The 26,689-nt window shown below is 45.0% G+C and overlaps 1 protein-coding gene across 4 annotated transcripts in view; it reads left to right on the forward strand.

The window, feature by feature from the left end:
* Positions 1-248: 248 nt before the first annotated feature.
* SH3BP5 (SH3 domain binding protein 5) overlaps positions 249-26,689 on the forward strand; it is a 42,142-nt gene continuing 15,701 nt past the window's right edge. The window contains exons 1-3 of one of the 4 annotated variants that reach the window (XM_084509549.1): positions 254-548; positions 1,943-2,005; positions 10,432-10,560. In XM_084509549.1, coding sequence (XP_084365675.1) covers positions 405-548; positions 1,943-2,005; positions 10,432-10,560 — 336 coding nt within the window. In that variant the 5' untranslated portion in view covers positions 254-404. Of the gene's footprint in view, positions 549-1,942; positions 2,006-6,553; positions 6,753-10,431; positions 10,561-26,689 lie in introns of those variants that run through there. The other 3 variants (XM_084509550.1, XM_084509551.1, XM_084509552.1) reach the window with 3 other exon arrangements.

Genomic DNA, 26,689 nt, shown 5'->3' on the forward strand with positions numbered 1-26,689 from the left:
GGAAGAGAAAGGACCCGCAAGGTGCAGGGTTCCCTCACACCTGCGCTTCCAACACTTTGGCTTGGGAGGGTTTTGGGCTAAGGGGAGGGGAGGTAAAAAATAAAAAATAAAGGAAGAGAAGAGGAGAGGAGGGGGAAGAAAGGAAGGAAGGAGGGAGGGGGAAGGAAGAAGAGAGGAGGGGGAAGGAAGGAGGGAGGAGGGAGGGAAGGGAAGAAGGAAGGAAGCCAGCCCGCAGTTCCTCCTCGCACAAAGAGCCGGGGGCTGCGGCCGGGGAGGGGTTTCCCGGAGGCGGGGCCGGGCTCGAGGTGTCCCCGGCGGTGGTGGCCGTGTCCCTGTCGCTGTCGGTGTCGCCGCTGTCGCCGGTGTCGTTGTCGCTGTCGGTGTCGCCGCCGGTTGCCGCCGCCATGGAGCCGGGGTCCAGGCGCGGTCGCGGCGGCGCCGCCGCCGAGGAGGGCCCGCGGCCCAAAGAGGAGGAAGAAGAAGAAGAGGAGGAGGAGGAGGAGGAGGAGGAGGAGGAGGAGGAAGAAGAGGTGGACCCCCGCATCCAGGTGAGGGAGGGCAGCTCGTCCCCTCGGCGGTGCGGGGAGAGAGGAGGGGGAAATGAGCACGCTGCGGGCTCCTCTCGCCGTTTAGCAGGCGGCGGCTGCCCTCCGTGCCTGCCAGCCTCGCGTCCTGAGCGGCCGGACCCCAAATCCTAAATCCCAAATCCCCGACAGACAGACAGACGGACAGACTGACAGCCACCCCGTCTCCCTTCCCTCCCCCGTCAGCCTGGCTTGCGGGGTTCACCCGCGGCTGCCTGGCGGAGGAGCCAGGCCTGCAGCCGAGCTGCCTCTGCTGCTGCCGGCCTCATTTTTATTTTTTATTTTTTTTTTATTTTTTTGCTGGTTTTGGCTAAAAAAATAATATTAATAAAAAAAAAAAATAGGGTGCCATGCTTGCTATGAGCACGGGAACTTTTCCTAGCCCGGCAGCGGGAGGCGGTTCAGGTCGCTTCTGCTTCAGCAAACGTGGGTGTGCGGGGCTGTGCCTCCCAAATCCTGGGGGCTGGGGGTGAGATCTGACCTCCAAAACCAGGAGGGTTGTTGGATTAATCCCCCTCTGATCATAGCCGGAGACATCGCTGCAACCTTGCAGGGGATCGCCAGCTCGAGCGCCCATCGGTTTTGCTGTTTGCAAATCGAGTAAGCCTTTAGTTATAGAGACACCCCTGCTGAAGCAGGTAGGATCGCACACGTAACGTGCTGCTCAAATAATTAAAGCTACTGGAAGCTGCTCCCCAGGGTTGCTTGTTGTGGTAAGAAAGTCATTAACGGTGAGCTCTGTTTTTATGGTAACTTCGTTCATGCTAACGCCACCCCTAGTAAATATTTATTCAAAGGATTTAGCACCTCTGGTTTTTGCTGCTAGAGATCAAAATGTTGGCATGAAGGCAGGCTAAGTAAACACAATCATACATCCCATTGACTGGTTTTATTACAGAAAGGTTTGCCAAAACCCAGAGTAAAACACTTTTCATGTGTTTCTTATGAATGCTGTGCTTTAGCTGAACTTACTGTGACAGCAAAAAGGTTATGCTATTTTTTTTATTTTTTTGGGGGGGGGGTTGTATCTCACTGGAAACTAGCAGATGCTCACTATGTTGATCAACAGGACAGACATTATTGTACCTTATGTTTATTTTTTCTAGCGAGGAATAGCCCAGAACAGGAAACGCACTACCTTAAAATAAAACTGTAGAGCTTCTCTGATTATTTTTCTTGTAAGCTGCAGAATAGAAGACAAAGTTATTCTAAGTGTCTCAAGTTTTCCTGTTTTCATTAAACATGTAAGCCACGGCCCTTGTGAACTTTCTGTTGGGATGCTGAATGACCATTCTCAGAAACATTTTTCCCCTCAGGTTTATTAATACACATTTAACATTTTCTATATTTCTTTCCAGGGCGAGCTGGAAAAGTTGAATCAATCTACAGATGATATCAATCGGAGAGAGACGGAACTGGAGGTAGGGAATTCATCCTTGCATTTTCCTTCTCTGCACGTTGGGTTTTGTGAGCAAGAGAACAGTATTTTTGTGTGGGTTCCCTCCTGAATTGTGTCATCTGGATTGGTTATTTGGCTACAAGGAACTGTTGGTAATTTTCAAAGCTGTAAACTGAGATAACAGCTGGAACAGAGAGAGAGAGAGGTAGAGGGATGCTGACAGTCCTCCCCCACGGCCAAACCCTATTTTTAGGTTTTGAAACTAAACTTAGACAAGTTCTGTTTTTACAAGTAACTGTTTTAGGTTTGTGTTCTTGTGATTATGGACAGTGAAAGTTTGTTTGTTTGAAAGATCTTTGGCATCCAAGTACCTGCCAGGATCTCCTGACTTTTTCATTTGTTTGTTTGTTTTGTTTAAGCTTGTCAGTTTTGCCTTTTTTTTTTTTTTTTGACATTTAAAAATCCAATAGTAAGTTCTTGAGTGGTTGTTCCTAAGTTTGAGTTTGAGCCACTTGGTCGTTATTCTGGAAGGCTTGGTGTTGTTGATCTAATACCAACTCAGCATTAACTGGCATACTTGAGCATCTAAGTTATGTTAACTGCAAAACAAAAGATAAAACCTGTGGAAGTGTAAGGTGAATATGTTGTTAAAGGAGAACTGGCATGAAATGCTACTTTAGATCCTAAATAATTTTGATAACATAACATTTTGAATGCTGTATCAAAGCACGCCAAGATTGCATATACTCTAAAAGTACACCGTTATATATATCTCTTTTCTATCTAAAAAATGTCAAGGTCTTGGTTGTGTGTTTTTTTTAATGTGTATTTTCCTGAGATGGGAAGCATGGGATGGGTACCTGGAGCATTTTGAAGTTATTGGAGTAATGCCACTGTACTCACCAAGCAGAGCAGCAAATAGATAATAGTTAGGAAGCTGGTGGGGTGACAGCTCACTGGTGTGGCCTCACCTTGAATATTGTACACAGTTCTGGGCTTCACAGTATAAAAAGGATGTCAAGGTACTTGAAAGTGTCCAGAGGAAGGCAACAAAGCTGGTAAATGGGCTGGAAGGCACGTCCTGTGGACACTTGGGTCGTCCAGTCTGGAGAAGAGGAGGCCAAGAGGTGAAGCAGAGAGGGAGGTGCCAGTCTCTGCTCCCTGATCACTGAGGACAGGACGTGAGGGAATGGCACAAAGCTGTGCCAGGGGAGGTTTGGACTGGACATGAGGAAAAATTTCTGCACTGTGAGGGTGATCAAACGCTGGAACAGGCTGCCTAGCCAGGTGGTTGATGTCCCAAGCCTGTCTGTGTGCAAGAGGCATTTGGACAATGCCCTCAACAGCATGCTTTAACTCTTGGTTAGCCCTGAAGTGGTCAGGCGGTTGGACTCGATGATCTCTGCAGGTCCCATCCAACTGAACTGTTCTGTTCGACCGGGCAGGATGCAGCGGTCCCTGAACTCGTCACGTGGCTGTCTTCTTCTCCCTACCTCTTTCCATTTTCTGTGCTTTCTGGCATGTAGATCACGAATTTATTGGCAAATAAGCTTCGCGGAATGGAGGACTATTTGTTATGCAAAATTAAACTATATTTCAGATGTGAAAACTGTTCTGTGTCACTACATTGATTTAAATTTTAGGAGTGAACTTTAAAAAAAACCAAAAAGACACACACAGTATGCTAGTGGATCTGTTTAGTCGCAACAGTCCCAATTAAATTGGCCCCGAGTCTCCTCGGGAGCAGTGCTAGCTATATTTATATCTATATATCTATATATAGATAAGTCTTTGCAATCTCCTTATTTCATGCTGAGGTACTGAAATTGAAAGATGGTGCCATGGATAGTTGCCTGGATTTCATTCATCTTGTCGTAACCTTGCGCTGAGGACATATTATGAAGCAGGTAGAATAGTAATAATAATGCAAATGCATCCTCATGAAGTAAATCCCAATGACTTGAAGATGGGATTTTACTGCTTGATTGAAATTATTCATGTGTTCAAGTGTTTGCAGAGTCTGGAGATTTGTAGCTACTACGTGAGAGACACATGCTGAGCTCTAAAAGGCTGAAAGGCCCTTGGATATATCACTGTAAATGAAATAGCAGCATTTCCACATCAGCTTGGTTTTATGTTGTTGTTTACCTTACTTAGTCTAAGAAATACTAGGTGTCAGCACAGAGAACAATTACACGATGCTTTCTACCTCTGTGTTATTAAATGTTGACTGCAGATCTGAATTGTACTCACTGTAAGCAACGTTTGATGGATTAAATTTAAGATACCATCAACAGTATGTTTTCATGAAAGTTTCCCTTTCACTTTTCATCTGAAGTCTTACTGGATTGAAGCCAGTTTGTAGCATCGTGGATCATTTTTAATCCAGGAAGATTTGTGTTGCTTTTGATCTGCTCTGATCTTGAGGACAAATGCAGTTGGGTGATGTAAGGCCTAAATTTATATACATCTTGATAAATGCATTTTAAATGGGCTTGAACATTTCTGGAGGAAAGATATTTTACCCCTCCCCCTACAATATAATAATAAAAAATTCCACATTTTCATTCCAGACAAAAAAAAAGGAGAGCTCTGCCAAGCAGCTCTATAGGATAAATCCAGAGCTTGGAAGGGGGAATTCAGAATGGGGATTGCTCTGTTTCCAAGACAAGTCCTTGAATGCTGCTTAAGAACGTGGGCTTTGGGGAGAGCCACACCAAGTTTGGCTTTGAAGATTTGCTGTTTTGACTGCTGCTAGCAGCTTTGGGCCCCTCTTGTTGCTCATTCCTAGTTTGTGGTGGTGTTGCCATTGCAAGATGTTTCATTAGAAGTAGTGCTTATTTTTCTTCTTCCAAACAAAGGAGTTAAATCTATCCTATTCCATTCCATTATTGAAAATACGAAGCAAATAATACCTGATCATAGCTGACTTTAATGGGAACGCAATATCATTAGGCTATTTATATTACAGGAAGCCGGCATCCGACGTCTTGTGGTATTACTTCGAGGTCCATTCATTCCCACTGCTGAGTATTTCCTGAATAATCTGAAAAAGCAACTGGAGCATTTGAGTGGAAGGTGTATGTCTTTGAAGGAAGTTTAGGAAAATAAAAACAACCAACTATGATGGTTTTTGTGATTTGGTGTACTCCCTGAGCAGCAGGAAGAGGAGCCTTGTGGCATCTGCTTTCTGTGAGACTGTCCTGGACTTCTGTAGGCTTGCACGAGTTGCTCTGACCTGGGCTGCTGCACGTGCCCACTCTCTCCAGTTTCCATTTACAGCAAAAGAGCTGTGGGTATGAAATGTTTGTAAAGTTTTACATGTGTGGAATGTGTTGAGGAGATATGCTGAAGCTGGCTGTATCTGTTCTTTTAGTTGATATAATTACTCGTTTTTTGCTCTTTTGACCTATCCCACTAAACCCTGGAGAAATACCCTGACCTGACGATGCTCGCAGCCTCTTCAGGACACGTGGCCCTGATAAAGGGCACTGAGCGGCTGGTAGTTACATGGTGCATTAATGTATTGCCTGTTAATGAATCTTTGATTAGCCTTCATTTAAAATCCTTAACGCTGCTCACGCTAAGTGCAACGCCGAGCATTACTGACACAGCAAAATGGTGATGAAGGTCCTCCAGGGGATTTAACACTTGGCTTTCCTAGCGTCACTGTCTGTTTGAAGCCTCTGTGAGGAGATGCAGGAAACATCTTGCAGTGGAGATGTGAGTACGTTTTGACTAAATGGATATTAGAGCTGCACTTTACTACTGGGGCTTTTTTCCTGCCTGCTGGAAATGTGTCTCCATCAGAGCTCGGATCAGAAGTTGTGAATGTACTCGGCTGTGTGGGTGAGTCATGCACATTTGTGAACTTATCCGTGCCTTCGACCACCTCTCCAAAGTGCAGTTCAGATGCAGGAGATTCATCGAGGGTCCCTCTGGCAGCATCGTGGGGAGAGGAATCCTGCCCGTAGCATTAACGTGACCGCTGGAATCCCAGCAATCTCAGAGTGTGGTTTATGTCAGAGGGAGCTTTTGTGCAGCTGGAGCTGCGAGCTTGCCAATGTTTGTTGAGGGGTGGTGATCGCACACGAAAACTCGATTCAGCCACGCTTGTTGGAGGCAGGGCTTGGTTAGGATCCTGCTTCTATGCTTGCCTAGATCCTCTGGTCCTGATCTGCGAGGCTTTGTGCTAATTTTAGGCCTGGGTTTACCCTAAAGGTTACTCTGGGTTGGTGTTGTACAGAGTCACTGGACAGGGTTGTATCTGCCGTGCTGCTCCTTCCCCTACGAGCCTTGTCAGCATTTAAACTCCTCTCAAAAGGGGAAGGGTCCTTTTATCAAATTCCTCCTCAATATACTTCTTTTCTCAGGGTAAAGCTCGAGATTTTGACCGCATTCCACATAAGAATTTAAATTTTTTTTTTAAACCCTCAGCCTTCCAAGTTTTAGAAGAATGGCCTGTCAGCTGCAGGAATCTCATTCTGACCACGCCTGCTCGGGCTGGGGAAGCTTATCTGTAGAAACATCCGCCACCTTATCAGCAGCCCCGTGCAGCATTTTCCAGTGTCCCAGAGAAGAAAAGGGAGGAGCAGCTCCATAGCTGTTTTTGATGCTGTCTTTCGGAGTGTGATATACATGCTTGATGGATTTGTGCAGCACTAGCAGCTCTTTCCGTGTCTATAATTCGCTTGTTTCCTTAGGAAATGGCTCCTGCACGTGGACTGTGCATTTCTTTTGTTGTTTTGCCTTTTGCTTTTCGTCTGTGGGTGAGTAAGGCAAGGCTTCTTCCTCCGCTCTGACTCTGGAAAGATTTTGTCACCTGAGTGAGTCAAAGGGCTTTGCTTGATTCACGGCCTTGAAGCAGAAAAGGGCTTCTAGCTGAAGGGAGGAGTTCAGCAGAGAAAATCTGCTTTGGAAGGAGCACCCAGTTCCTCTCCCGGCCTGCCTCCCTCAGCCTTTTTTTAAGAGGACTAAAAGGCAAAAAAAATCAGATTGTATTTGTAGTCTCTACCTGTCCGCAAGCAGGAGGTTAAAACAACTTCCAAATATCGATTTATATTGTTCTTAAATGGCAAATTAATAGCTGGAGAGAGAAAGAAAAGGGTTTGAGGATACCCATTTCTTTGCTGGGCAGAGATGGTGATTTGCCTGTCACCTGGCATCTAACACCAGCTCATCACCATCACTCATCAGGAAGGAAAAACAAGCACGCTTTATCCTTCAACAGGTGCGTGTGAAGTGCAGAACTTTAGTTTTGTTTCTTTTCATCTTTTTTTTTTGCAACAAAAGCGTTTAAGGGACGGAGGTCTGGCACGCTCCCTAAAACTGCCCCTGTAAGATCAACCACGTGGGAGAAAAAGGCGAAGGATTTCCAGGGAGGAAGCGGAGCTCTTGCGGCCGCTAGAAGAAGATGTGGAGAAGTAAATTGCAGTTGTGCACATGATGCACGAAGCTCTGTGCCCGCTGGAGCGTGTGCATGACAAACACCTGTGTTAGAGCCTGGTTAGTAAGACTGCAATGCCAGAGGCAGGTGCAGCAAGCCTGCTGCACGTGGTGCAGAAGCCTTTGTACTTCTGAGCCCCCTGCTTTCAAACCAGGAGTAAAAATAGCTGCTGGACCTGTATTTCTTCTTTAAACCTCCCTGGTGGTGCCCACCGGGGGAGTTTTGTGCTGTCCCGAGGGGGCTGACTTCTGCAGGTGTTCTGGCAGCACGTGGCGGGGCTGCTGTGCTGTGTGGGTTTGTGATGGGAGCCGCTCGCTCTTGTGGTGTAGCGAGGGCTGAAGTGAAGGGCAGCTCGTGGGTTTGGTGTCGCCGCTTCTCAGAGAGCTCTGCTCCTGGTTGCAGTGTCTGAAGGAGCCTTTGGCTGCAGGGCTGATCCAAGCAGAGCGTCAGCATCTGTTTTTTGTCTCGTGCAGAAGGTGGCGGAGCCTGCAGGCTTGAGCTCGTGGCAATCGGGAGCCTGGGAATAAAGATGTCATTTTAAATACATCACGTAGCGGATGACACGGGTGTAAAGTTCCTGGGGCGTTTTGTTACTCATTATTCCTCTCCATAGGAAAAAATGAGGATGGGAGACCCCGTGTGAAGCTTCAAAATAGGAAACTGGCGTCTCTGGGAGGAAATGAGGACTGCAGCTTCACTCCTGTGTGTTCCTCAGCTGAAACTCCCCATCCTGTGTAACTCTCCTGTTCGGTGGGGCTGTGTCCGTGGTTTAACTCCTGCTTAAGTGTTTACAAGACCTGTGCCTGTTAGAGGATTAGTTACAGCTTCGTGATTCGTATGCACCTCGTCCCAGTTGGTGGGAGATCCGTGGATCCAGATGTTCCTGTGGGACTGCTCTCTGCGTGGTATTCTTGGGGTTTTATTGCCTGTTCTCTCTTCCTTTTGGATAAGTCTTTTTCACGTTGGTTAAGTGTAGATGTTACAAGAATTACAAGAATGATTTTGGGGCAGGTCTCTAAGCACAGATTTGTTAGCGATAATACACAGTTGCTGTTGACAGATCTCTTTGTTCCAAGTGCTTTTCTTCAGATGTGCAAACTGCTTTTTTTGGTAAATTGCTGCATATATCTCTTTTTCTCTCTAATTATTCACTTTCCACAACTAGTATCCAACCACACAGCTTTCACAAACCGAAAACCAAAGCTTTAGGTACATTCATTTAGAAGTGAATTTTTAAATGTTATTTAGGCATTTATAGGAAAATGTTTTCTTGTGAAATATACTTCAGTACTTAGCATTTTTCTTGCAATATAGTCATCAGGCGTGCAGTCCTGTTTCAGTTTCTCGTGAAGTTCATATTGAGCAGTGAACCGTGTACCATCCAGTACTTTAATTGCAAGTATCTAACTTGTTCTCATTAAGAAACTCATTGACTTGGTAGATGTTGTTTGAAAGATACGCTTCGTACTATCACTGAGAAACTATTTCATTTTAAGAACTCCAATCCAGTCAGTAGTAAGTTAATGTGCGTTTAATTCTCCATTTTGGCCCTGCTACCCATTTAAGTGTTTTCTTAGAATAATTTGGAGCACTTTAAGAAACCAAAGCTATTTACACTGGAAAAAAAAAATACGACTGATGCTGATTAAGGTTTTAGAGAAGACTAAAATGGAATGAGAGCAGCTTTTACTGAAGTATGTTTCTTTTTCTGTAAAACTAATGTATTGTTGCAGATTTTTCTGCTTCTGTGAGCAAAGTAGTAGGCTCCGATGTATTTTAGTTCTTCCAATGAATAAACAGTTGTGCATTCTAGAAATCCTCAGCAGTAATGACAAAAGCCTCCTGAATTAGAGCACTTCTTCAAGCCAGCTGCTTCCTGATTTATCAACGTGTCACTCCAGCAGTCTGCCTAAATCCTGCTCTCTAATTAGAATTACGAGGCTTGTCAAGAGCTCACACGGCCCTTCATCTTGGTCTCCTTAAATTCTGGGCCAGGTCCCAGCCTGTATTTGCATCCCTCTGCAACAATCCCATTGATTTAGTTTGTGCTGGATGCTGAGATGGAAATCAGGATCGCTCTGCTTGAGGGTATGGAGGTTGCTGCAGATAAGCTGAAAAGACAATTACATAAAAAGGGCAACTCATCTAGTTTGGAAGTAGCTGGAATTCACTTAAATATAATAAATAATAATCAAATGGAAAGTAGGAGTCCTTATCCATTGATACAAAGTATAGCTGAAAAGATGGGCTTTGGTGCTGGAAAATCTTTCTGCAATGAAAAGCTGAAAGCTGCTGCTGCTCTTGCAGTAAGTAGGGTGCATTTGTGAAACAGAAAGAGGAGCCCACTGGAAAACGTCCCACTGCCACGTGGGATGGGTCTGGTTCTTCCTCCTGCAGAAAGCAGGTCCTGTCCATCCTCATCTGCGTTGTGAAGTGGTGTCTCTGCTGGGGGATGCTGCTGGAGGTGGGACACAGGCTAAGGTTGAAGAGGTGCTGGTTCCATCCGAGTGCCAGCTTGCTCGGTGGGGTTAGGCCCAGTTCTGTTTACTGAAAGGAGAGGCTCAGTGAGAAGGATTCTGGAAATTGTGTTGAAAACCCTTAGTAAATGTCTAGCTTCAAAATTTGTAAAGCAGTTACAGGGAGACTTCTGGTAGGTGTCCTCTGGAAAGCGTGAGGACAGACTCTCATTTCTGTGAAGGTTATGCATGCTCCTGAACAACCCTGAACTATGAGACGGTGCAGTGGATGAGATGTCTTTGCCACTTAACTGTCTCTCAGAAGTTGTAACACCCTGATTTGCTCCCCTACCGAGTCATTTACTAGCTATTCCTCCCTGAGAAATCCTACCAGAGGTGACGACTAGCACAGGCTATTGCGGGCTCTGTATAGAAGCTGTCTCTCTGAAGAACAACCTGAAGGTAGGAACAAACGGGCGGAAATAAAGTTTAAAGTTCTAATCTTTGTCCTTTCTTCCCTTTTCCCTGCTCTGCAACGTTTCGAAGGACGCACGCCAGAAGTTCCGCTCCGTGCTGGTCGAAGCAACGGTAAAACTGGATGAGCTGGTGAAGAAGATTGGGAAAGCTGTAGAAGACTCTAAACCTTACTGGGAAGCTCGGAGGGTGGCCAGGCAGGTGAGAACTTTCTGCCTTATAAGCTTATGCTGGAGAGCACACAGCGATTGCAGCGCTCCCCTGCTATTAATAACGTCCTAAGCGTATGTACTCGGCTGACACCGTCTGTGTCTTGAGTTGCACGTTGGCCGTGTGAATCGATGGCAAAGTGTGTTTCTTCACAGCCACAGCTGCACGTATTCTTCAGGCCACGGACAGCTACAGCAGACGTGAACTATGAATAGCAGCAAGCTCGTGCTGTTCTCTCCTCATTACGAATGGCCTTTCAGAGCCTCGCTCTGTCCTATCAACAGCTATAATTGTTTGAAAATATAGTGTAGGCCTTGTGTGGCTACTTTTCCTTAAAGCAAAACGCTGAGTGGATAAAAAGCTGCAACTGGAAGCTTGTGAGATGTCAAGCAGCTTCTCACCTGAAGGATAAAGTAGCTGAGAGTTGAACATGATGGCTTGGGGAGTGCTTCTGCTTGGCATCTCTGATGGGTTCTGCTGGTGTCTGAGGCTTTTTCATGTTTTATTTCTTCCAGGGAGAGGCTGTCCTCGAGTGCTGTTGCTATTTTTCTCTCATGGCAGGGAGGGCAGAAGGAGGGGGAAGTGTTGCTTGGGGTTGCTGCTTCTGTGCTGAGCTGGAAATGTGCGTGTTGTAATCAGTAGCTGGGTAACCAGGATGTGATTGTGTTCATGGGAAAAGTGAAAGAAAGGTGGGGCAACATGTGAAAGGTGTTGAGAAGAAAAAAAAAAAGACAGGAGGAGGATTTTGCTTATAAAAATAAGTAGGGGATGAGTGTTGGTGTATGCCAGGAGGCAGAAAGTAAACTCACCAAGTAATAGAAAAAGGGGGAGGGAAAAGAATACATCCTTGGAGCAGGGCACAGAAAAGTGAGGTGGCCTCATGCAGGCCTTATGCTTTGAAAGCTGATGAAGCAGGAATTGGGCTGATGAGGTGTGTCACACAAGAAAATAGGGACTTTGCTTGTCCTTTAAATTGCACAGCATTTATTTGGAGCTGTCATCTCAAGCAGTGAAGATGATGTGTGGGGTTTATTAGACTTAATCCTTGAGACTAGTAAAAGTATGGTAAAAAGTAAAGTCTGCTTCCAAGCAAAGCGTGGTATCTACTGCTCATCTGTAACTGTCCTGAAAGCAGTCCTTGCTCACAGGGCCTAGTGCCTGGGGTAGAGATAAACCAGTAGTAGTGATCTGGAGGAAGAGAGTAAGTTGGTAACGAAGCAAGAACAAGGATTTGATTGTTTATATTGTGTTAATTAGGATGTCAAAACAAAACAAAACTGACCCTGTCTCACATATGATCTCATACTTTTTTATTTTTACCATAAATAGCTATGGAAGGTACAGAACGCACAGGACTTCAGGAGTTATACTTGGAAAAGTCGATGGTAGAAATCCATACTCTGCAGTACAAAAAAAATCAGATGACTTTGAGGTTTGTAACATCAGGCACTGAGAGCAGTGAACTTTGTCATCTGTCCTGAAGCTGGCAGGAGATTATGTCCTAAAAGTGAAATTTCTTATTCCTACATCTTTGCTGCTTCTGAGATCAATTTGGTCGTACTACTTCAAAGGTGCTTTATGAGAGTACTAAAAAGCTGAAACAGCTTCGAGTCCTGAGACTGGCAAAATCACTATACTTGCCTTGGGCTCGTTAGAGAATACCGTTTTTTCCTCCTATTTTTCTCCCAATTCATTTTGTCATTAGCTAAGTTTAAATGCTACTTATCCCTGATTTCCCCTTCCTACCATTCATTTGACTTTTTTGCATTTTGTGTTATGGAGCCAGTTGTGGAACAGAGCTCCCTCTTTGTATTTGCTCAGGAGAAAGAGCTGAAAGATCACCTCTGATTTCCCTTTGGCTCCTTGTCTAATAAAACATTGAAATACAAAATACGAGGGCAAAGAGGAGTGTTGGTGTTGAAGGACAGTGAACAGAGGATTTTTCTGGAAATGGGGAGATTGGAAAGATTGGTATCAGTTGTTAGTAAGGCATCTGCCCAAAGAGTTTTTGTAGTCTGTCTGTAGTCTAGGAAAGTTCAGTTTATTTGGGAGCAAATTGGGTGGGGATATGAAATGAAAGTACCAGAATATTAGCATGTTTAGATGTAGGCCTGACATCTTTCTGTTACACTTTGATTCCTAAAATTGTGAAGAAATCATGGCAACAGCTCAATATCTTTCCACTCAAGTTTAGAAAAACACATAGCTTATGAAGTTGCTTTCCTACCTGCTGTCTTTACAGCTATTTCAGAGCCATTAGGCTGCTTCTGAAAGCCCAGACAAAAGGTTCTGTGTAGCTGAAAGAGCTTTAATTAAACAATGAGGGATAAAATTGCACTGCTGTGCTTGTAAGAGAAAAGGAAGTGTAAATTTTTGTTTGTTGTTCTCAGTAAAGGGAAGTAAAAAATAAGGCCTGTAAATTGAAGTTTTCTGGGAGCAAAGAACTGCATAATTAAAGAAACCTAGTTTGGCAGAAACGCAGGAGTTGTCCAGAGCTGCTTGCATTTAAGATGCCAGTTGTAGGGCAAGTTATCTGATAAAAGCTGTATTTAGTGAAACCAAGGAGGTTGCTTTCTCATGGCACCAACGTGATTCTCTTCTGGAAATATTATTTAAGCTATTAAAATAAAACACATTAAAATGGTACAAGGGCACTGATGTGGGGTCAGAAAAAAAAAAAAACCGTCCTCGAGTCAAGTACTCCCTGGAGGAGCTTCAGGATCGTGAGTCCTTTCGTCTCTTCACCCTTTTCCCCATCTTGTGCAATCCTGTGTTGGCAGGAGGTGGGGAATTCAAAACAAATGAATTCTCCCATGCGAGAGTCCTGTAGCATCTTGCTTGTGTAACATGTGCCAAGAGAATTTCAGCGTGGTCTGTCTCAGGGTGGAACTTTGCTCTAGCAGAACAATGGACCCTTGGTGTTGCCATTCCAGTGCTTTGTCCTCCGAAGCGGTGGCACGGGGAATCAGGATGCTGTCTGTTGGCACAAAAGCATTAATATTCAGCTTCTGCTGAGGCTGAAGCAAGAGCGAGCTGCTGCTCTTGACCCTGAAGATTTCGTGCAACTTCTCCAAAGACAACTTTGTTGTGATTCCTCGTTGGGTCTCACAGTGGGTCTCTTGTGTGGACTACAGGGGTACCCTACTGTTTCAGAGCGTTTTGATCCAAATTAGTTGTTTAATCAAATTTTATTGTTTTACTGCAAGGACCTTTTTGTATTTGGCATATTTTCTTTTTAAGGTTGTTCTTTGACTTATGCTGTAATGGCATCACAGAATATCCCGAGTTGGAAGGGATCCATAAGGTCCTGCTTCCCTATGTGACTAGTCTGAAAATTGGCCTCTTTTTTTCCCCAAATGTAATGGGGAAGAAGGGTGACATTGCCAGCAAACGTTAATAATGTAAACAAGTGTACGTCTTGAGCCTCTGAGGTAAGGAGCGTCTTAAGCCACAGTTGACTTAGCATTTTGCAGGGTTGGGTCTGGAAAGCTCCTATGCAATAGTGTCTGAGCGTGTGGTAAGAGTTTGAGGAGTGTGTTACCTCACTAGTGGTATCATGCACTGGGGCAGGATGCTGTGCTAAAACAAGTGTGGTCTATTGTGTAAGTCACCGGGCTGTTCAGAGTTGATCTTGTGTTGCTGCATGGCTTAAATATGTTACTTCATTTTTCTCTCCTTTTTCTGTATAAAATGGAGCTGTCAAACTGCTGTGAGGCTGAGTTCATTAAGGGCAGTAAAAGCACTTTAGGGTGAAAGGTGCCATTAAAACACTGTTACCCATACATCATCACTTGGGAACTCAGGGACAAACCAAAGAGGAGAACTTGACTTCCCTGCTTTGCTTCTGATGGCGAAAAAGTTGGATAAAAAAGTATTCCCCACCTCTACAAGTACAAAAATCTATGCATCAGTAGTGACCCTTACCAGAATAAAAGCCCTGGGAGTGTTGCTCTTAACGAAGCCTTCTCTCCCGTTACTGAGCTCTTTTTGCAGAGTGAGAAGTGATGTTTCAGTCCCTAGTACTGGCTCAGAGTGGGAGTAGGTGTGGATGCTTTGCTCAGCTTGAGTGCTGAGCCTGTTTTGGGAGGAACTGTGTTTTTGCTTTGTGGTATTCCCCTCCACCCCCTGCCCTGTCTAGCTTTTACAAAAGAGCATTGAAAAGCTTGCCTGAGGCAAAAAGAGAGGAAAGATCTATACTAGCTCGTATGTATGTGTGTCACTCACTGAGGGACCCATCTGTAACAAGTGCTCAGAGAGCAACACACTGAAAGGGTGCACTCATCTTCCTTCCCCTTGGGTGACCTTCCCTGATTTAGCTTTTCGACGAATTCTGCCTTTCATTTTGTTGGCGTACTTAACCTAAAAGGACCCTTTTGTCACAAAAAGCTTGGAAAAACATGAAGGCATGGCGGTGCAACAGTGTCTTCGCTGCTGCTGTCTGGGTGTACCTGGGATTAAACACAGCTGGTGGACAAGTAGATTTGGTCCAGCAGGGACAGCCACTGTGCTCTCTACCACTTTGTATATAGCACAGCTCCTTCCCCTCAGTTCACTAATAATCTTTCTCTCCTGTCATATTTTATATTGGATCGGTACATCTGTTTAAAGAAGTCAGCCGACAAGGTAAAGAATTAAGGGTGAGCTTTCAGATACTTGGACCCTGGGTCTCTAATCTGGGTGTCTTCACAAAACTTAGGGGAAGCCGGTTACCACTGAGCAATTATTTCCTCTTTCAAATGTGGATTTTGGTTGGATTTGACCAGCAGGATCAGAAAGTTATAGTGGACTGAGTGAGTGTGTAGGATTTAACTTGATTAGCTTTATCTACGGAAGGATTTAGAGCCTAAAGTAATCATTCAGGCCCTTAATCACTGTCCGTGGTCAGTGGTGAGAGGCAGGTGCATGTGAAAAGCCTTCTGAAATGCATCCCTCTTCCTTAAACGCAGAGGAACTCCTCGCACAACAGGAATTGAGGAGTAATTTAGCTGCTTGATGGTGATGGTGAAGACTCTTCCTCAGCTGCTGAGGCTGATAGCCATTGTGTGCAGAAGATTGCAGTGCCTGCAGTTGAACAAAACTTTCCACGGTGGCCATCCCATCTTGGATTCTAGGTGCTCAGCTTGAGATGTCTGCAAGCAGTATGGCTCTGCAGATGGTAACTTGCTTAGCTCAAGAGATGGAGGCTTTTTCCATCAACATAACTTGCCAATCACTCTTAACAAATTAATTAGGAACTGGAAAGTGTTGTCTTGCCAGTGTTGCTTCCTACAGCACCCTAGTTTCCCATCCAAATCCGCTCAGTGACTGATAACTAATTGGATCACAGCACCAGCTGGCTGGGCTGCAGGCAGGGGGGCAGCTCTGAGGGTGAGCGACAGCTCCTGGGTCCGGATCCAACCGCAGGATATCCAGGTCCTCCTCTCTGGTTCCTAGGTGTGCTATCAATGGTATTTTGGAGGTAGGATGGAAAAGAGGTTCCTTGTGACACGGCTGCTTTTGTGAGCTGAAGTCCTGATGCTTGCATTTAAGGCAGCAAGGAGTTAAGATTGATTCGTAGTATCTCGTAAGCTTATCTTGGCAAAATAAAAAGGTGGAGGGAGGGGGAATTTGAGAAGCAAAAATTAAATGTCAGCAGAACTGTGACAAACTTGAATTCCTGCTTGGCAGTGTGCCACGGAGTTAGTAAAAAAAAAAAAAAAAAAAAAAAGCAAAATTATTGGCACGGTTACAGGGGGACAGCCAGCTGACCCCTCCTGGCTGAAGGAGCGTTTCTGGTTAACTGTTTGGAAACCAAAAAACTGCCTGGTAGACTCCCGTTTCTGAACCAAGGATACAGAGACTTGAAAATTGACTATGACAAACCTTCTACAAATCCTTCCCAATCCTTAGAAAATCCTTCCAAATTCCTTAAGTTAAAAAACACCTAAAGCACACGACTGCTTTCTACAGCTGTAGCGCTGCGTTATCACTGGTAAGTAATGATCGTCTGTGCAGCATCGCAATTAACGGGCTGTTAATTCTGGTCTCTCTCCTACAGCCTCTTGAGCACCACCCTCAGAGTGAAGAATTTCTTCCTTATATCTAGCCTAAACCTACCTTCTTTTAGGTTAAAGCCATTCCCCTTTGTGCTATAACTACACTCCCTGACCAAGAGCTCCTCTCCAGCTTTCTTGTAGGCCTGTAGGTACTGGTATTAGCTATTAGGCTCTGGATTATTTTGTGAGGTTGGTGGGGTGGAAAGGCCACCAAGACGGGGGACAACAGCTCCATTCTTGAACTGGGACTTAAATTTCTCAAACATCATAGCCTACCTTTGGGGTGCAGACTTGTGGTGGCCTCAGTGCTAGGGGGAGGCCAGGTATGGGAGGGAGGGAGGTAGCACAGGCCCTGCCTGGAAAGCTGTGGCTGGGTTTCTCTGGAGGGAAAGGAAAAATGGACTTGCCATGTAGGTAGTCATCCCAGAGTGGTAAAGAAATGGTAAGAAGAAACGTAGAGGTGAGATATGTCAGAAGTAGGGCTTTGAAGGACGACTCGTGGAGGCTGTGGGTTGCACCTGGTGGCCTAAGAAGTTGTGTGTGGCCTTCTTTGCTTTCTGTTCCCTGTGGGCCTGCTCTAGACCTGAACCCTTTCTTCCCACTATTTCGTTTTTGTTGCAGAAGGCATGGCTTAGGGAAACTGTGTCAGTGTGACGTTAGTCCTCTTGTGCAACATGGAGTTCCCACTGCTGTGATCCCCAGGGGCACTTCCAGTATATTCACCCTCCTTCTTGCATCGTGTGTGGCTGGCTGTGGGACCAGGCACCCATCTGAAGAGGAAGTGAGCCAAGCAAGGGAATCTGACATCTGTCATATTATTATTAGAGTGCTGTTATTTATTTATTTTAAGACTTCAGTTTTACGGCTGTGTTCTGCCTCTGTTGGCTGCTTGAGCATTGTGGTGTTGGAGTGTCTCAAACAGTGCCTTTTAAACTGCTGAGACGGTAGCAGATGCTGCCTGGTAGGATTTGGAAGGTTATACCAAAGATCAGATCTGTGAAGGAAAGCTCCTCAAAGCATTTGCCTTCCCTTCAGCCCTGCTAATGCAGGATAGTAGGTCACAGGGCTGGGCAGCTTTCTGCCATCTTAATCCCCAGCAGCTGGAAATCTGCCCTGTGTTTGGGAACATCAGCAGCTGCTACTTCGCAAACTAACTAAAAAAAAACCTCCACGAATCCTTACCTGTTCCATATTGCTGTTACTTGTGTTTCCTACAGCCTAGATGGCACCTGTAGCAAACCCATCTTGAAATAAGATGTTCTTACCACCCGTGGAAAGTAGGAACTAATGTTTAGCCACTCCATTGGAATACCTGCATTGATTAGGTTAGACCTCCTGCATCTGTTTGTACTTTCTGTGCCTCATTGAGTGGGTCTAGTTACTTTCTGGGTTGACATTTATACACCCCACATCTTTGCTTTATGTGAGCATACTGTTCTGTTGATAGATGACTAATTTGTATAAGCTGCTGATGCGAAAACTGTGATTGGTTTTATCATCATTGATAGAAGACATGCCTTGGAGGGCTCCGTTATTTAAATTGGTTAGTTGTGGACTGTAAATTAGTCTCTTTCCTCTTCTGCTTTTCTTTCCCGACGTAGAAGAAAATGCTGATTATCATCAAAACATATTGAAGAGCTTCTCCAGAAGAGATACTTTATTTACTTTTTCCAACCCCCCCCCAAATCCTTAGCTATTCTGGATGGCAGCAACACAAAGCCAGCTAGCGGTTCAACCTCCCCTTCAGTAATTGCTGATGATACAACGAGCTAATTATTTTCCTGATCTTTAAGAACGCCTTTTCTTGCATTTTTCCATTGTGAAATATTGCAAGTATTGTGCAAGTAGGTCTGGGGTATGGGAATGCTGGGGTGTGTAAGCTGGTGTGGAAATGTCCTCCCTTCTTCGGAGTAGCAGGGAGGGAGCTAGGGCAGGAAAGATCTGTTTCTCTGTCAGATATCTGCTGCCTTCAGCAGGAAGAAGCAATACAGGCGATCTGGCTTCCAAGCTTAGCCACAGATGCGATGGCAAACGCTGGAACTGGCAGGAAGGTGTAAGTAGCTCTCCTCAAAAGGTGCTGGGATGTGAAAACAGAGGTGTATCCCTTTTCCCTCTGCTGTTGTCTGAGGATTTAATTATTTTGCATCCTCTTCAATCTGGAAAACCCAGAGAGTTTAAGATAGTGGGTTTTTGGCATAGCCACATCCTTTGCGTTGCCATCCCCAGAACACAACTCTACAGCATTAAAAAAAAGAAAAAGGTAATTTAAAGGGAAGACTCCCTTGCTTTGTTCTCTCTCAGCTTTTCCCCTCCCAGTCTCTTCTGGCTGATACTAATATTTCAAGAGATTGTAAGCCACAGACATGCTTCTCTGTTAAAAATAGTAGCCAACATTTGAGACTGGGTGACGCGAGGTCAGGGTAGTATACTGTGTACCTGTTGTGTGTGGCAACAGCTCAGTGATGAGTGTTGGAAGGCAGCAGGAGCCTCGCAACTTCTGGAAAGTTGTTCAACCACCCCAACCTTTGTTCTGTACAGTGGTCTAAATGGGTGGGAGTTTATTGTGTAATGAAAAATGCTCGTGCTACGGGCTGCTGCCAAAACAAATCTAATATGGATGTTGGTTGCTGCCTTCTGGGGGCGTTTCATTATGACTTCTAGTAAAACAGTAAGAATTTATGAACTCTTGCCTGTTCCTGCTGAAAAAGATCATCGGAAGAGTCTAGTTTCTCTATAGCACGTGTGAGAATGGCTCTGATTGACTCAGTTTCTGTAAAAAAAAAAATCTCTTAGTTGCAGCAAACTTGCAGTCCTTCTGTTAGAAGCCAAATGTCACTGGTAAGGTGTGGAAGAAATGGCCATCTAATTTAGCAGCGTCTGCTTCTGATGTTCCTTTTTCACTTAGAAAAGGGTGCTGATAGCCTGTTCTTCTTACAGGAGGATTTAAGAAGGGGAAATGAAGTTCTGTCCCTGCTACTACCTAGGCTTTCTCCTTCAAGCAATGGTCTTGGCCCTTCATGTACCCAGCTCACCATTCACAACTTTTTCCTTTAAGCTAGGACCCCTCAGGAGTTGTCTGAGCATCCTGTACATCTGCCAGAGATGTACAAGGTCAGCCTGGGCCTTTCTTCTAGTGAGTGTCTTTGCTGTTGGGTTGTTGCTGATAGGTGTGAGGCTTTCTAGGGATGGGGAGAACAAATCCAGAACACCCCATCGCTGCTTTGGAGGCAACGAGGTGAGACACCAATACAGCGTTTCTCCAGCATATTTCTGCCATGTCCACTAAGCATTTATTATCTTGGTTAATTAGCAAGATGCATTAAAGCAGGCGGTGTAAATCTAGCAGTGTATATTTGTGGGAGTTTGTTCCTTGCTTCTATATTTAATTTCAGCCGAGAAGGCTGCTGCCAGGTGCAGAGGAGCATGCAGAGCGTCTGTAAACCTAGAAACCAGCTGTAAGCCCTGGACTCACTGAGTCACTGCCTAACCCTCCTCCCAACCCTCGTTCTGAGGGCTTGTCTTGATATTTTTCTTAATAAGGTGATTATACCTTGGAGAGAAAAACCTGGATGTGTTGCGTGATCCCTTCTTCCAGCAGGCAGCAGCTTTGTAATTTTGTACAACAAGCAGGCAGATGGCAACGAGTGCCCAAGAAGGCTGGGTCTGGATGGTGTTAGCGTGAACAATTTGGGGTATTGTGGTGCTGTAGACCCGTTAACTAGGCTGGGTAGCTCCAGACACACCAGCGACCTCTTGAAAAAAGGATGGAAGGCTAAAAGGCTTGGTATTGTATGCTTAAATATTTTCTTTCTTACTTCCTTCCATAGCTCCTAATGAAGGGAGGTGGGATTCTGTCCTTGAGGCCGTCTGCCTGCATGCTGGTAACAGAACAGTTAATTTAGTGAGCTGCTGGTGATGCCCTGAGCCTTTTATCTCTTGGAATAATACGGCTTGTCAGCCTGTCTTAGGGGAGCTACGCACATCCCCTAACTTTAGCAACGTATTTCATAGGTCTGCTCTTATCTCCTGGGCCTTTCTGTAGCCCAGGTTTACAGGGAAAACAAAACTGACTCAGAACCAGGAGTCAGGTGGGTTGTGTAACAATTCAGCTGTTAGAAGAAGAGAGGTAGATGCACGAACAGCACCAGAAAGACACCTAATGGAAAGCAGAAACTACGAGACATCTGGTCACTGTATTATTCCACAGGCTTTTCGTTGGTTATGCAGCAGGAAGGAAATGGTTTGTGCTTCAAAAAGCTTCAGCAAGACTTATTTTTCCCCCTCCCCTCACCTCTTCCCTGCCGCCACACGAATAAAAATCTTCAAATCTACTCTTAAAAAAGCAAATTCTAACCCGTGTGGTTTCATAGCTTTTCAATAATCAGCTTAAAGAATACGAGGGTGTTTCAGACTCGTGAGAGACTGCATTTTCTGTCAGTAATGCAGACAGTCATCACAGATTAGTATAGATCACAAAAAGCCTCAGATCTGCCAAAATGAGGTCACTCCAGAGGCTTTGGATTTTTATAAGTTGTTTATAAGCATCTGTACGTAGCCTACAGCAAGAAGGGGTTTCTGTCTTTTGACAAACTCACAGTTCTGGTTTGGCTTGGGGTTTTTAGTCTGTAGGGAGAGGGGAAAGGAAGGTCATGGTCTTTTTTTCTTTTTCTTTAAAGTGTCACAGCTCGATCACTATTCCAATTATTCAAGAAATTGTGTGCGTGGGTCTGAGAATCTAGGAAAACATTCAGCATCAGCGTAGGGTCTTTGTTGTAACTGTGCTCTTTGTGCTGTTGATTTCCCACTGCTTGACAGAAAAGCAGAACAAAGCAAAGATATTTGACAGAAGTGCAGGTTGTACAGGACCTCTGGAGGTCATCTGATCCAACCCCCTGCTCAAAGCTGCGCTGTCACTGTCGCTGGATTACATCCACCGTGGCTGTGCCAAGTTTTGAAAACCTCCAGAGACAGATTTACAGCCTCTCTGGGTAACCTGCCTGAGGGTCACCCTGTCCCTCGTGTAGAAAAGATTTTTTTTCAGCGTGCAACCTGAACCTCCAAGCTGTGGCTGTTGCTTCATGTTATACCTTAACGCTGCTGCTGAGAAGTGGTCATTTGACTCAACAATCTTGGCAGCTCCTCTTCAGATTGTATCTGACACCTAATCCGATCACTCAGTTTAGTCTAGTGAGGGAGGGACCAGCCCCTATCCCTCAGCACTCCTTGCAGGAGCCATGATAGGCTCTGACTGTTCTCATAAATCTTCACTGGACCCTGAACGGTGCCTTGACATCCCTCTTGAACCGAGGGCCCCAAAACTGGATATTCCACAGTGTGGAACCTCCACACTGAGTAGGGGGCAGTGGTAACTTCTGGTAGGCAACTGATGGAGGAAAGTTCCCATTTTAAAGCATGTCGTGTTTTACCCAGTGAATTATCCATGGGATGTTGTTAAATGAAGGAGAGTGAGCCAGAATGGAAGCATCTGAAACTTAACTTGCTTCTGAAGAGCATGACTGGAAGGCAGTGAAGTCATTGTCTGGTTTGTAGTAAGCAAGTAAGTTTTGCTGGTGGCAATTAAACCATTGTTTTAAAGAGTACTGAATGAGAGAGACACTGGTTTCACATTAACAAAGACTCTTACAGAGCAAAGGCCTTAGGCCAGCGCGTGGCTTGCTGCTGCATTGTTCTGAGCAGCGAATGTTCCCTTCACGCTCTGACTTATAATCATTTCACAGAAGAGATTTGTCCTGTCTTTTATTGGCAACGCACAGAAATGCTGAGATAAAGCAGTTGTCGTGACCTTGGCAGCAAGCGATGAGGTAAGGCAGGTGAACCTCTGCAAAATGAAAAGCCAATTTTGCACAAACTTGGAAAAAACTTACCTTCGTTGAACACCATTGTGAAAGGGAAACTTCAGTCTTGCACAACTAGGTAGGCAGCAACAAAAATTGGGAGGTTAGATGAAAAAGAGGAAGAGTAGGGTGCGTCCTGATTGATGTTAAAACAGAAAATTCAAGCCGTGTGTTGTAGGGTGGAAAAATCCTGTATTAGGTCAGCTGGGCAAGGGCTCTGACTGCAGGTGGGGATTGGGGCAATAAAAGCCAAGTGGACTGAAGGGAAGATTGTATTTCATAATTAAAGAGCGCAGGGTTTTCTGCTTTGAGAACGGACAAGCTGATGTGCCTGTGCTGGCCTGAAGGTGTGCTGCTGCCAGTTCCCGAAGAATGACCCTATTTTAAAAGGTGGTGTTTCTGTTTTCTTCTACGTGCTCACCACAGCCTACCTTCTCTGTTTTCATCGCTATCTTTAGCTAAAAGCACAATCCAGCAGCTGGGCCTGGCTCCCTTCTCTGCAGGGCCCTGTGCAGACTCAGAGGGGAATTGCCCATGAGGATGCATCTCCTGAAAAGGAGAGCTCATCATATCTCCCCAGAGGGACCTCGTTACGGTAATAAATCAATAGCTTGTAATTATGAACCCCCGTTGGTGTCCCTTTAATTTTACATTGTTATTTATTTTAAAAGCTGGTGCATTTTTTATCACACTGGCTTCTGCGAGTGCTGCTACTACTGTGTGTAGCTTCTGAGTATCTGGGAGCTGGCTGGCAAGTCTGAGGCTCTGCGAGGGAGCTGAGCTGGTGAGAGGAGGTTGCTGGTGTGGACAAGTGCAGGAGGCTGCTGTGATAGTGGGATTTTCCTGAGCTGAGGTCTGGGTGGTTGCTTAATTGCATTTCTCAAGGGGTCCTGTGTTTTACACTAATAGGGGAAGGGTCTGTAGCAGTCAAACCATTCACTTACATTTTCTAGCACAAGGTTCTGGTGATCTGGCACAATGAGCTCCTGGTCACTGTGGGGTTGAGAGCTGGGGCACAGGTTCCCCAATTCCCAAGGCGTCAAGGTTTTGTCCTCTGCAGTAAGGGGTTTTGCTGGTCGAGCTCATGAGTTTTGAAGGAGATGCTCGCCTTTATGCTGAGTAATTTCTATCAGGCAGCACCGATACAGGTAACAGGCAGCAAGCCGACATCCCACTTGCCCCCAGCCTTCCTAGGAGCTTTTTGTCCTGATTCCTGGTACATTTTCACTTGTGCTATCTCAAGGCTAAGCATCTCCCTTCTCAAATACCAGTTCGTGTTTTAAAGCACAATCACCTGTTTTTTCAGCCATTTGTTTGAATTTTGAGTTCTGGGCTTTGAGAGGAAATGACCACTGTACTGGAACAACGTTAAGAGGCTGGCTGGAGATGCCAGCTCCTGCTTTCTTTGGTTTTCAAAGGACACGGAGAGCATGGCTGTGACCTCTTCCATCAAGCTGAGATTGGGACTGTGGGAGCAGTCTGTTGGTAGTGGTGCAGAAAAAAATCTCGTACGTGCTGGAGGGAATTTTCAATGAAGGCTAATTATTGAGTAACTGTACTAACCAACAAGCGTTTGAGTGTCTTTTTTCAGATCAGCAAAACCACAGACCTGTTGATGTTTCTCTAATGACTAACGTGTCTTTCTGTACCCTACCATTTAGCTTTTCTCTTTGCCAGGCTCTCAACAAGCTGTTTAGAATGAGACTGCAGACTGATTTCAGATGACTGTCGAGGTGAAATTATTTGGACTAACTCTTTTTGCTTAAATCAAAAAACATTTTGTGTTCCAGAGCAGTGTTTTCAAACCGGCCTCATTGACTAGCATTCAACAAATAGAGCTGAGAGCACTTAGGTGTGTTTGTGTTTGACTTTTCCATTTGCCCACACGTTACAGGACCTGAAACTGAATGTGGCTAGAAGTTTGGCCTGCCTGTTTTCAGCTTTGGCTCTTACACGTCCTACAAGTCCAGGTGCTAGAGATACCAAACAACGAAAAGTCCAGCTGAACTGTAAATTTAGCTTCTGGTTTTCTTATCACAAAGAACATTTTCTTGCAGTGCTTTAGAGGCTTCGTCAAAAGAGCTGCTAGTACTGCAAGCTGCCATTAGGCGTTGTTTTCCTTGGGGATTTAGAAACTCAGCTCCTAATGCTCTGCTGCCTCTTTGCTGGCTTCAATGGGTTGATCCCTGACCCGGCTGTCTGTGCCAACAGAAACTTTCCAGTGCTGATGCAGTTACGGTGAGAAAACTGCACTTCTCCTGGGCTCCTCTTGCCCCTGGGATCTGGTTTTACTCGAGTTTCGAAAACAGACTTGCTGGTGCAGTTCTCCCTGGGTCACCAGCGTTTGCAAGGAGCTCCTTGCACGGGCAGGCCCTCGCCTGTGCTGGGAGAGCCGTGGAGCTGAAGCCTCCTCTGGGACTGGGCTTTGGCAGCCTCCTTGCTGGGACCTGGCTCCCTCTGGGATGATCTTCCGTGAAAATCTGTCCTCTTCTGGTGCAGTGCTTCCCCAGATGCAGGCTGTCACTGGAGTCTCGCATTTCATTTTGCTTCTAAAATCCTGGCTCAAACTATTTTTATGGAAAGCTTCTGACCTTTATTTGATGCCTTTACCAGCATGGATTGAACTTGCTGGGAGAGAAGAGAGTTGTGAATTTTCAGAGTGTTCAGCAGAGGATATTTTGGGGATTCAGGATTTAGGCTCCTTCTGTGTCCTTTGTTAAAAGCTTAGGTTGAGCCTTGTTTCAAGATCCTCAGAAAGCTTGGTGGGTACCAGGGTTAATGTTCATGGTTAAATCAAAATATTCTTTATTTAGGTATATTCTGAATTTGTAAACTGCATTAACAGGTTGGAAACAGACACCTGGTGACTGGAGTGGTAGGGAAATCTCCGAGTTGTTTTTTTTTTGTCGTTAGAATTTCTAAAAGACCCTATTAATGGATTTGCACTAGGTTAATATTAAGTGGCCCAAAGCATTGTGCTGCTTTGGAGTGTGCAGACTTGCGTGGAAATCCACACTTCAGTGTTCTGGCTCCTAATGAGAACTTCAGATAAGATGGAGATGTGCAAGCTGCCTGAAAGCAGCAAAGGGCACAGCTGGATGAACTTCTCCTCTGTGGAAAACAACAGCCGCTTCAGAAAGAATTGCATCAAGGACCGAGGCTGAAAGGAAATCATTGCTCCGACTGTGACGACTTTGATTTCCCCCCCTTGACTCCTAAGAGCTGAGAGACCTCTGACACGGAACTCATTTTTCCACAGCCACTTTGGGGCGAAATACCTTTCTGTGTGGTAAGGGAAGGAAGTTAAGCAGAGCTTGCTGCTATTTCAGGACATCAGAAGGGAGACTTAGCGTGCTTTATTTCCTTTCGAGACTTGTGTTTGAATTAGGTGTTTGTCTCCGCCCTGCCATGGGGCAGGGAGGGAAGGTTTTTCTTTCCATTACCTTTACCAGTAACGATGGTGTCTGAAGTGTGAAGGTATTTGCTGCAGCTGGTGCTGAGGATGTGTAGCCAGCTGTTAGCTGGAGAAATGTGTTGATATTTTTTTTTTTTTACTTCGCATTTTGTGTCAGGGATTTTTAGCTGCTTCCCAGTTCCTTTACACCGAAACCTCTTCCTTTATTCGTGAAAGACTTCATCTTCCTCAGCTTTGCATTCTGCACGTGAGTCCTTCCCTCTGCTTCAGCCTCAGCCTCCTCCTCTGTGGATCATGACATGCAAAGGTTTATTCATTATCTTGTTCTGTCAGTCATGTCTGCTCAGAGACATCTCCCATAGGTATAAGCTCAGTAATTTCCAGTATATTTAAAAAAAAATAAAAATCATTGAAGTGTAAATGAAAACAGCTTTCACTGTGCTCAGTGTTCAGTTAATCGATTGTGAAGCTTATGTTTGGAGGGCTTTATGTCAGTGCAAAACAGCTCAAACCCACTATTTATAAATTTATGAAACGTATAAAATATAGTGTAGGAAACCTCAGGTAAAGATTTTAATTTTCAGCTAAACGAGGCATTTGTCTGTCAACCTTAAAAGGACTTGAGGTGAAGTAAACTGCTGGTAGAGTTGAAAAATAGCAAATGACCACACAACTTTGAATAAAAAAATGACCTGATGCAGGAAAGCAACGTGAAATGTGCATGTTTGAAAGCCTGAATGTGAAAATTGCAGACAAGTCAGTGATAACCCTAAAAAGAGAGAACATCTCTATCTTATTTAAAGCCAGACAAAAAG

This window comes from Aythya ferina (genome assembly GCF_964211825.1).
Source record: "Aythya ferina genome assembly, chromosome: 2".
Lineage (NCBI taxonomy): Eukaryota > Metazoa > Chordata > Aves > Anseriformes > Anatidae > Aythya > Aythya ferina.